This window comes from Megascapheus bottae, chromosome 9 (genome assembly GCF_031878675.1).
Source record: "Megascapheus bottae isolate mThoBot1 chromosome 9, mThoBot2.hap1, whole genome shotgun sequence".
In the NCBI taxonomy this organism is placed as follows: domain Eukaryota; kingdom Metazoa; phylum Chordata; class Mammalia; order Rodentia; family Geomyidae; genus Megascapheus; species Megascapheus bottae.
Window position 1 is genome coordinate 4805085 of NC_143517.1, and position 12439 is coordinate 4817523.

At 35.9% G+C, this 12439-nt stretch overlaps 1 protein-coding gene across 1 annotated transcript in view; it reads right to left on the bottom strand.

The window, feature by feature from the left end:
- The window catches only part of St18 (ST18 C2H2C-type zinc finger transcription factor), a 147742-nt gene that overhangs the window by 100194 nt on the left and 35109 nt on the right, over positions 1-12439 (bottom strand). The window contains exon 6 of the mRNA XM_090338812.1: positions 7522-7552. Coding sequence (XP_090194938.1) covers positions 7522-7552 — 31 coding nt within the window. The remainder of the gene's footprint in view (positions 1-7521; positions 7553-12439) is intronic.

Below are 12439 nucleotides of genomic sequence, written 5' to 3' on the forward strand. Positions count from 1 at the left end.
ACAGATCTCCATCAAGGTATAACCTGTGCAAGACTTTCTCTGAAAAACAACTAGCTCAAATCAGGTGCCAGTGGCTTATTTCTGTAATTCTAGCTACTCAGGAAGCTAAGATTAGAGGATTCAGGCTCAAACATGTCTGAAGTACAAAAGTCTGCAGGAGTATTGCCAGGTTAATCAGCAAATTGTGAGACTTGAAATATGGCTCAAGTAGTGGAGAGCCAGCCATGAGTAAGCAAGTCAAATGAGAATGCAAGGCTCTGAGTTCAAGCCACATTCCTGGTACAAGAGAAAGAAAATTAAGCAGCTCAAAATGGCATTATAATTACATAGTTTTACATATAATTATTAACTACAGAAAAATGATGCCATTTATTTTTACAATTTATAACTATAACTTACATATTATATAATCATACATTCATATTTGTATCTTATAGAGATTTATAGTTACATAGTTATATAATTATATATGAACACAATTATATATTAACATAATTATAGATCAACATAATTATGTAGTCATAGTTAATGTATGAAGAAGAAAAGCATATTTCCTTGTTCTTATTTTATTTGAGAATCTCTTTACTATATGGGCATTTGTTTATTAGCCTGAGAGTATTTCTTTGAACAAGGATGTTACAATTTAATATAGAATTAAGCTGGAGAATGGTTCTGAATACTATGTAATCACAAGTAATTGCTCTATCTACACATGCAGAGATAGAGACAGAGAGAAAAGAGAGAGAGAGAGAGAGAAGAGAGAGGGGGGAAGAGAGAGAAAGAAAGGGGGAGAATATACTTGGGAGATTGTTTCTAGGACTCTTCAAATCTGCTGATGAGTCCTGACATAGTTTTTTCAAATAACCTATGTATATCCTTTTGGATAGTTTACATTATCTGTAGATTACTTCAAAGACCTACTACAATGTAGGTCTAAAAGTAAGTGCTATGTCACAGTTAATTTAAATAGCATGACAAGCAAATAAAGTCTGGATTTGTGTAGTTCAGACACCAAGTTCTCAAAAAAGATATTTCCATGGTTGGTTGAACAGAGAATGCAGAACCATGGATACTGAGGGTCAGCTGTATATGCATACTGTGCTAACTAGGAAACACAAGCCCACTTAGTCTTACGAGTTCAAAATGCTAGAAGGCCCAGGATTAGATAGACAGCCCATTTCCAAATGACCTCAGTGGAGTTAAAGGATTCACCCATTCGTACTCCTAAGTTAGAAGTAAAAAATCCTTGAGAGCTTATCACCAATGAGGAGTACAATTTGAGGAAATAAATACATAAAAGGGGAAAGCATTTATTCATTTCTAGATCTTTTCATGGAAACTTAAGAAGACATAGTTTGTGGAAAGTCAGTTGGAAAGAAAGGATGGTTGGTGGCTTCTCTGTATCTGACAGTGCTGGGAACAAGCAAGCCAGTGGTGCTGGCACTTGCCTGTAATTCCAGCTAATCCAAAGGCTGAGGACCACAAATCTAAAGTGGCCCAGCCTAATTAGTGATACCCTATCTAAAAAGCACAAAATACAAACAAAAAGGCTGAGCTTGTGGCTCAAGTTGTACATAATTTGTCTACCATTCAAAAGAATCCTAGATTCTTCTCTATATGAATATTATTTGCTTTTCCTGTCTTTCTCCCTGGCTAGGAGTTCTGGTACAAAATTTGATACCCAATATTACCTTATGTTCAGGAGAAACTTGTTTAGTACTTTTTATCCTTAAATATTTTCTTCCTTACAAGGTTTTAGTGAATTTTTAACAATCAATTTAAAGAAGTTTTTATTTCAAAATTGCTGTTTTTCTTATTAGTGAAGATTGTTTATTAAGTAATTTTCATCTTCACTTTGGAAGTTTCTTATTTTTCTCTATGATGATATACTATATTGATTAAATTTCAAATAACAACATGAAGCTCAAATTTCTAGGAAGACTACATTTTCATACCATATAATCCTGTTTAATATAATGAACTTTATTTTGCAAGATTTTCATATGCTTTTGCATGTGTATTTTCAGGTAGATTATCTTACAATTCCTTTTATAATGCCCTTTTCTGGTTTTGATATAACTTTGGTGGAGTCATACAAAAACAGACAAGTTTATTTCTGTGTCCACTCAAATCTAGCTTATTTATGATGTGGTACCCCCTTTTGTATAACTTTTCAATGAAAATAAAATTAGATTTAAAAAAGAAAAAGAATCTAGCCAGGCTTGGTGGCTCACACCTATAGTCCTAGCTACTCAAGAGGTTGAGGATTAAGGTTTAAAGCCAGCCTGGGCACAAAAGGACCTGTGATTCATCTGCAATTAATCTCCAGGAAAAACAGGAAGTGGGGTTGGCTCAAGGGTAGGGCAGTAGCCTTCAGCCAAACAGCTCAGGGACAGCAGCCAGGCCGAGGCCAAGTTCAAGCCCCATTACCCACCAAAAAAAAAAAAAAGAATCCTAGTTTCAATTTCAAGTACCTCTTCTCATAAAATAAAGAAAATGGAGCAGGCTTTTCTTGTTGATCAGGGTATGCTTCAATTTGGCTTAATAATTTACTGGTAACATTTAAATTAATATGCCAGCAAATATATGCAGCACACTATAGCTATAGGAGATGAGGTAGAGTTGGAACACACAGGATTCACAGATAGAGCCTTAGTCTTTCCTCAGCCTCCCTTGATTGTCAGACTACAATCAGCTCATGGGCCAAATGCAGATAATATCATTTCTCCTGTCTCCTCATAGGCATGTTGTGTAGATACAATTAGATATTGTTCACATTATTTCAACAACTCCTTCAATATGCACTTAATGACAGTCTACTCAATAGCATGGTTTCATGATAAATGCCACAAAAGGCTATAAAGATGTACAAATATATACAAGTATTATAATTTATTGTTTTCTTGTTAAATAAACTCCTTTTTATTTACATTCCTGAAGAAATAGTGAGTAGAGAACAGCAAACAAAGTCATGTCCCTGGAATGTTTTAGCTGGGGTCAAGACCTCAAGTCCCATGTTAACACTAAGCATCTCTCATTACTCAGGGATGGAAGGGAGTGGAGAAGGTGGGCTGGTGCTTTACTGGTCTTCTTCTAAACCACATCTTCAGTTCCTTTGGTTGTCAGTTTTGCTTACCATCAGTGGCTTATCGAAAAAATGGGTTTTCTTTAAGTGTCGGTTTTCTGGACTCTAATTTATCGGCTTGATAATAATAGTTAGGAAGATATATTACTAACATTAATCCAGTAGATTCGGAATATCCAAGACATGCTATGACCTTCTGCATCTGGAAATGAGAGTGAGGAAAGGAAAGAGTTTCTTTGTTCTTGTATCCTAAGTTGTGATTAAAGCTGCTGACTTAATAAACCTGGATGATGCATTTTACTTATTACTGGAAATAAGTTTCTGTTTTAGTTGTCATCTCCAAAAATACTTATGCAGTAAGTTCTAATAAAAGCATAACTTCTAAAGGAAATTGTATTTTCCACAAAAGATGAGGGAAGGAAGGGAAGAAATGAAAGAGGGAAGGAGAGAGTGAAGAGAGAAAAAGAAAGGGAGGGAGGGGAGAAAGGGAATAAAGAAAAGAAATAAAGTCAGACAGACTTGGGAAGTAAATTATTAAGATTTAAGGCCTTAGAAGTATGGCTCAATGGTAGAGCACCTGTATGGTAAAAGCAAACATATAGCACTGAACTAAACCTTAGCACTGCCAAAATAGATGAAAATAAAAATATTTAACAAATATAAAAATTGGAGAATGAAATAAGATGGAAGAAAAAAGTCAATCATCAAAATCTGTCAGTCATACAGTTTTCTCATACAAATGAAACCTTATTATCAAATCTATAACTTACTGATTGGAGGACATAAAATATTCATCAGCTTAATATTTATAAGAAAAGCCAAATGGTAAGCTCATAAATGAAGTAAAAATAAAATAAAGAGAGAAGATATATAAACACTAAAATTTTCATGACAAAATTAAGTGAACAAATTAGTAAGTAACAACAAAAAACAAAAAACAAAAAAAAAGACAGTGGATTGGACTCTAATATTCTTCAAAGCCTTCAGTTCATTTGTCTTCCTAAGGATTCACATAGTAAAGACATTTCAGAGGCAAGAATATATTTTCCTAATTAGAGGAAGAGAACTGGGCTGGTGTAAAACACTTTACCAATGAATGAGACAATTACCAATATTAGTAAATGCAATAGCATGAGGTTCAGATTAAGGATAATAATAATAAACGAAGAGACAAAGATAATGCAATGGTCATGATTTAGAGAGATGTAAGGAAGCTTTCTCCACACCACCTGTAACCTGAATGTGTGAGAAGAAAAACTGAAAATGCTAATAAGGAATATGATTAAAGGTGGGCCTGTGGTTATAAATTGATTTTTTAATGGTGATGATGGTAGCTGACATAGAGTATAATAAGAAGATTAGAATGTCAGTATCAATTTTTATTAGTGCCAGAAACAATATACAATATATTTAAATTAGCTTCATTTGTATTAGTATTTTTGTAGGGCATCTCTGGAAGCAATAACATTGTCCAATGAATTCTAAAAAGGAAGACTAAATAAAGTTGCCAATGTTCTCAACAAAATAGCCCTAAGTTTTATGCTAGGAAAACAAGCCACATTTCCTAGGGATATTCAGAATTCAGGCACATGTGGTGATTCAGGATCACAAATCTGTGGATTAAATTGGAAGAGCGATAGGAGGGACTTAGATAAGGCTGTATAAAATTGGCACAAAAATAAAAAAGATATTAAAAATATAAGTTTTCACATAACTCACTATTTTTCTCCCAAGGTGTATAAGAATCATAACTAGGTTCCATGTCAGGGTTAACTTAAGAAACGGCCTTGCACCTATTCACCTTAAATTCCTGTCGAACGTAAATAATTACACAATTTATGGTAATCAGCTGGTAATTTTTGTAAACTGGTCTTAAAGGAAAATAGGAGACTTATCCTAGTAATTATCATCACCTTTCGGAACTGCTTTAACAAATTAAGTAAGATATAATAGTTGATGCAAAAATGAGTTTTAGAGAACTAGAAGAATAAGAAACATCACTATTAAGTAAAATATATCTTTTGTCCAAATTTTAGAAAACTAGACTGATGAAAAGCAAGATAGAATAAAATGTGGAGCTTTGAAAATGCAGCTGCTTGAGGGCATAGACAATGCCTGGTTTCTTTTCTGGTTCACATTTCACACAGTACTAACTGTGGATAAGGGGACACATAGCTGGGTAATGGGGCAGCTGGCCTGGGAGTGACATGTTTGAATTACTTGTCAGTTGAATAGCCTTGGGCAACTTTTATAATTTGTTCAATTGTATTTCTTTGGAAATTGAAGTAGTCATACTTTCTATTTTATAAGGATAGAAGGATTAAATGAAGGATCAAATGATGTAATTGGATGATATAAGGATATAGTATCTGATTCAATAGACCTCTATTAGTTTTATCTTGATCACTATTAATGATATGCAAAACAGTAATTAATATTTCTCCACAAAGGCAATATGAAACATTTCTCTTGGGGCTGTGAGTTTGGCCTAGTGGTAGAGTGCCTGCCTAGGCATGCACCAAGATCTGGGTTTGATTCCTCGGTACCACATACATAGTAAAAGAAAACCAGAAATGGTGCTGTAGCTCAAGTGATAAAGCTCTAGCCTTGAGAAAGCCCAAGGACAGTGCTCAGGCTCTGACTTCAACCCCCAGGACAGATAAAAACAAACAAACAACATTTCTCCTATAAATTTGGTTCTTTCTGTTAAGTACTTCTTTTCTTTGAGCAAATGCATTTTAATTCACTAAAAATCTTTTTTCCTCAAATTATTCCTCAATATCCATCACTAATAAGGTTTCTTTTCTCCTTCTGAGTTTCCTGACTCTTGTAAAGTGTGAGATTTACTGTTTCAAATGGGCTAGCTGTATGGTCATGACCACAGTTTCTAGAGTAAGCTACCAGAAGACTAACCATGGTACTGCAAGTTACTTAAAAACTGTAGACATTCAATAATTTCCAACTTCTCCTAATCTTTAGTACTGTTCAAATGTATAGGTGTACTATATGCCTACTTTTATCAAAGTAGTTCAAAAATTACAACTCTTAACAAAGGTACTGATAATCCAGATAGAACCACAAATTCCCCAGCAGCAAACTTCCACAGAGGAGAGCATCAGCATGAATTCAAATAGGTAGGTACTTACCAAACAGGCAGTATAATGCAGTATTTGATGAATTATATGCAACAGAAATAACCAACCAAGATAGCCCATGCTTCAGAAAAAACTATGCTCAGATGCTTAAGAAAAGAATGGTGTCATGTCTTAGTCATGCCCCAATGTGCAGACACTGTTACACACTCATTTCGTAAGCATTTTCCTAAGAACACATGTTGTGGATTTGGAACTCTGGCTAGAAAATAGGTCAGGGAATGTCATGCTTCTGACAGAAAGCATAACTTTCTCTTTTTAAACCAGTATGTTGTTTCCTTTTTTTAAAAAAAAAAATATACCCTGCCAAAAACTCCATGAAAAGGAAAGCTACTTGTAATTTATTGTGCAAAGCCTAATAAGGTGGAATTTCAAAGTATTATCTGAGGTGTTAGAGTAAGGTAGAAGTGCACAAATTACTCACAAACATTTTTGGGGGGGTCAGAACTTGAACTCAGGGTTTGAGCACTGTCTTTCGGCTTCCTCAAGACTAGAGCTCTACCACTTGAGCCATTGCACCACTTTCCATTTCCATCCATTTTCTATGGCTGTGGTACTGAGGAATCCAGCCCGAGTCTTTGTGAATGCTAGGCAAGCACTCTACCACTAGGTCATCACTCTCCTGGCCTCACAAACTTTTTTTTTTTGTTGGGTCATGGGGCTTGAGCTCTGAGCCTGGGCTTTGTCCCTGAGCTCTTAGCTCAAGGCTACTGCCCTACCCCTGGAGCCACAGCCCCACTTCCCTTTTCTAGAGGCTAATTGGAGATAAAGAGTCTCACGGACTTTAGTGCCTGGGCTGGCTTTGAACTGCAATCCTCAGATCTCAGCCTCCTAAGTAGCTAGGATTACAGGTATGAGCCACCTCACCCAGCTTCACAAACATTTTTGTATACATTATTTTCTAATGTAGAGGCTATAACATACAATGTGGCTATCTGATGGGCTTATTTAGTTACTTAACACAAAACATGGATAACTTAAGATCTGAGTGGTCCATTAGTCAGGTTCACAGATGAAAAGATAGTTAAGCTCACTAACCTTCAGGATAAAATTTAACCATGCATGGTATATTGAAATAGACAGTCACTGACTAGGAAAGAAAGTGGAAATGACTCATATATTATTGTGTTTAGTTATCAGTATGTTATATCAAGTTGTTTTGGACTCAGAACAGTGTTCCCCTGGTTGTTTCCTTGGTATATGGATTATGATACTTGAAAAAGACAAACCATTCTAAAATTCAAGGCTGTCAATATGAGAAAGAGTAATGTGGGTATATCTTACCTGAGCTCCTGGATTAGAGAATCCATTGGCACTGTTCACAAAAGCAGAAAAAGAAAAAGAACTGTATCAGTTGAATTTTTCACTCACCTAGAGATAATAACCAATAAGCTGTTAGTACAGACGCCATTTTTGTTTTTAACTTCCTGGAATTATTATTATTTTCTAGTCCTTTAGCTAAAAAGACAGATGAACACAGCCAAGAACAGCTTTACTTGGGGCTGAAGGCCTTGGGTAGTCCTGGGTCTTGTAGTCATGTATTAGACTTCCCAACTAATTGCCTTTAGAAGCTCATGGAAAAATTATAGGAACAAGATGGACTAGAATTATCTTTATAATAAGATGTATTTTTGATAAAAATATTTAAAATAATTTCAAGGCTTCTTTTTTTTCTTTACTTCTTTTTTTCTTTTGCGAAGTATTGATTGAACACAGGACATTCTTCATTCCAGGTAAGTGCTCTAGGACTGGACTATATCCTCATCCTCAAGGAAAGATATTTAAGGACTTTAAAACAAATATTCAAAGATAGGAGTTACTAAGGAAGCTGATATCCTAGGGTCACAGTTCAAACATAGCCAGTGCATAAAGTCCCTAAGACTCTTATCTACAATTAAGCAGCAAAACGCCAGTCAAGATGTAGTTCAAGTGGTACTGTGTCAACTTTGAATGAAAAGCTCAGTGATAGTGAGCAGGCCCTGAGTTCAAGCCCAAGGGCCAGTATATAAACTCCAAAAAGTATTCAAATGAAGCCAGTAAGGCTTTACTAAATGAATGTATCAATTTCGTTCTGTATAATTCCTACATGTAGGTAGGTAGGGGACAGCTTCAGATATATTAGTAGCAACAACTTTTCAAAAATGAGAACATTATAGTAAGAAAAAAAAACCAAACAGCTTTGATTTTTCTGAGTGGAGTGCTCAGTGGAGTTCATGTTTATAAATACCTGCCCACATGATGGATACATAGCATATGGATGGAGACAACAGGTGGTTTTAAAAATTACTCACACTCCACAAAAAAACAGTCATTTCACTTCTAGAAGAACATTTTGGTTCTATTTAAGGGTGTGTATGCATGTGCCAAGACAAGTTGACATCCAAAAAGAATTGCAAATTAAAAGGAACACATTTCAGAAGTATAATTGAGTAGTATGTTTTGAGACATCAAAATAAAAGAGTCAAGCAATCCAAATATCTCTAAAAACTTGATATTTATAGTAGGTATGAATGAATTCTAAATAATGAAACAAACTCCTCTTAAATTTTTTGTATCCTATTGAGAAGATTGCTATACAGAAATTTAATGTCTAAAAATACTACAAGTATAAAGACAAATTTATTTAGAGTTAATTTAAACTAAAACCAGAAAATAAGACAGGGAAAAATTTTTGTTTTAGTAGAGAGAGGTCCCATATCTTGAAAAGCACTATTGTATCTTTTGGATTCTGTGGCTACTGTATAACATTAGATTGAATTTTAACTAAAAATATATTTCCTATAATCCCAATGCTATGGATGTGTGACTATGCTGGAAGTGTGGCCTAGTGGTAGAGTGCTTGCCTAGCATGCACAAAGCTCTGGGTTTGATTCCTCAGTGCCACATACCCAGAAAAGCCATAAGTAGGGCTATGGTTCAAGTGGTAGAGTGCTAGCTTTGAGAAAACTCAAGGACAGTGCCCGGGCCCTGAGTTCTAGCCCTAGGACTGGCAAAAAACAATCCCAGCACTAAAGGAAGTAAAGGCAAAATTGCAATTTCAAAGACAGTCTGGACTATATATGACATCTCTGGAGGAAAAATATCCTTGACTATGTTAAAATTTGAGGATTCTGAATTTTGCTTAAAGAGTAATAAACAGCCTTGAATACATATATAAACATATAACAAAAAGGTTTCACTTGATTAGTGGCTTTCATCTGTAAATCTCACAGTCTTCCAGACGAGTGCAGGAGGCAGCCAGTCTGGCTCTTCCTGAGTAAGGAAGACACTGAGAATGTTGGTGGGGACAACAGCTACCCAGTGCCTTTTCAGTAGAAAACCTATAGTTTTTCTACTGAATTAAGGGTCATGAAAATATAGCTAATTATAATAAAAGTTATTTTCCTTAAGGGGTGTTATTGCCAGCCAATCCTGTTTTCCAGCTGTTTAGATCATCAAGGGTCTGTTTATATTTCAATATTACATTACCATCTGTTGGTTACAAAAGGAGAGGAATAACAGGCAAGTTAAACCTTCCAAACATTACTTTGCAGAGCTGCTGGAAACTCCCAGCAGGGAGAGTCAAAAAACAACATCATCATTTTACTCCAACTAAGTATGGATTGGGAGCCTCTAAACTGGCTAACATAAAAATCAAAACTAGCTCTGGCAATAAACTGACAATCCAGTCTTTTCCCTTGGTCACTACAGGTCACAGCCATAATTGGAAGGTCTCTATGAAGTATTCCTCCCTTACTGAACCTTACAATATTTCAAATGATGTTTCAAATCTACTCCTGATTGCTTTTGTAAAAGTATCACACATCATTTGTACTTTTTTGAGTCGTTTAATTCCCAGTTTATGCTATTTTGCTCCTGATTGTAAAAAACCAGTGTCCTGGATTCATTTGAATCAAAGCAACTCTGAAGAAGTTGTAATCATTCTGAACTTCACTTGGGATGAGCACTGGCACCTCCATCTTTCATTGTGTGGCAGGCGCTACATGTGGGAACTTTCTTGCTAACTCACCCTGGGTTCCTTTACACTGAGTATGTAGTGTTTTATCTTCAGGCTCTGCATCCATCTGCAACATGAACACAAAGTCCTGGAGTCATTCTTTGACCTTGATCAAAATGTAAAAAGTTCCCAAGTTATGAAGGTCATTATGAAAAACAGTACTAGTCTTCCACATTTTTTGTGTGTAAGTGTGTATTTGCACCAGTATAGGACACAGGTACTGTCCCTGAGCTTTTGTGATCAAGGTTTGCACTCTACCACTTGAGCCACAACTCCACTTTCTGACTGTTTTAATGGTCAATTGGAGTTAAGAGTCTTGTGCACTTTTCTGGTTTCACACCCAGATCTTCAGATCTCAGCCTTCAAAGCAGCTAGAATTACAGGCATGAATCACTGGTACCTGAGACCTTTCATACTTGCATCACATTCTAACAACAGAGGGATCTAACTGCAACTGTCCTCGCATATCACTAGCTTTAGAGATACTTCAGATAGATGGCAAGAGGGAGCGCAGTTGCCTTTGTCCGTAAGTATTGCTGATGACTCTGAAGCTTCTGATAACAATAGTGATAGAAAGGATAAGATCTCAAATGGTGAACCAAAACATTTTTGGATGATTAATTAAAATTTAATTCATTGCTACTTGTACATCCTTTCTAAGTTAGGAAAGATAGTTAACCATATTAAAAAAAAAAAGCAGCAGGCAAACCCTTTTAATGCCCCCAGAGAATAACATGGGAAATTTTGAGTGTCAACAATGACCTATATTTACTCCCAGGATTCCAGAAAAACTACTGGTATAATCATCTAAATGTATTAAAAAGGTAAAATCGGAATGCAGTGCATGGAAATATCAAATTCCATCATTATTATTGAATATTTTAGGTGTAATCAAATAATTATCAACAGGATGGAAAGACTTTCAAGCCTGTGTTTCCATATAGTATGTCTTGATATCTATTCATTTTTCTAGAATCCACTAATCATCTCTTTGTTTAATTCACTTCTGCACAATGTTAGGAGGAATTCTTAAATGTAAATAAGTTGTTTCGCTTGCTGAATATCAGAGGCAGGCAGAAGGTGCGCTCCATGGCTCCCATCCTTAAATTCTGACAAGAGCAGAGGCAGTGTGACTGCCATGGTAATGGGAACCACGTCTCTGCTCTCAGAGGCTAGGATGTGATTGAAGGCACTGACCTGCCATAGACTTATAATAGGGGAGCAGGTGTGGCAATGATGGACTTTAATTTCCTTTAATAAACCTTTTATGTGCCACACTTTTACTGCCATTTGACGCTCTCCAAGGTCCTGCACATAATAGGTTCATTACTTTTGATTACTATAGTCTATTGAGACAAACAACTCCAGAACACACTATATATTATGTTCAGTTAAACCAATATAGACTATTTATCCATTGTGCATTTTTTCACCTGCAACACTACAGATGAAATTAACGACAGCTCTTGTAAGCTCCAACTATTAAAACCACCAGAACTCTTTTGTCATGGCTTCATAATAAACACCATACCAATCATTGAGCTGCTTTTTAAATTAGCAAACAAAAAGTGTTCACTACTTTGGCTGAATGGCAGTTGCTTTAGTCTAACCAAAATGGTTCATTGTTATGAATATTTAAAAACTACACAATAAGAGAAAACAACAATAAAACAGAGATGATTTTTTCCTATCAATTCTCCTTCCTTAAAAAGCACATGAGTTTATGACAGATGTGACACCGCCTAAGATTAAAATGGCTTGGTTTACTCAGGATAGTGTGCACTGCCTTGTGAAATCCCCCTCCTCAGGGACTATCCCTGTTGCATATAAAGTGGCTCAACTCATACAAACGCCCTCCATGTGCTACACAAATAACTAGATTAAGAGAGATCAGTAGCATGTGAGGGTTAAAATGATGAAACCCATCAGATATTTCTAAGGAAGCTATTCCCATGAGAGTGCATCCACACAACACAAGTCTATTATCCTGCCACACGGGTGCTATTAACTCTCCCCACCCTAAAAGCAAGATTGAACACCACGTGTTTCTTTACCAAAACTGAAATGCATATTGCCAAGAGTGACAGCAGGCACACATAAAAGTTTCAGGAACATACTTCACTGCAGACTTAAATTCAGCTTGCAGCTGAATTCTATTTTGCAATTCAGCTATCCAAGGGTGTAGATCTTGTGACCACCCCATGC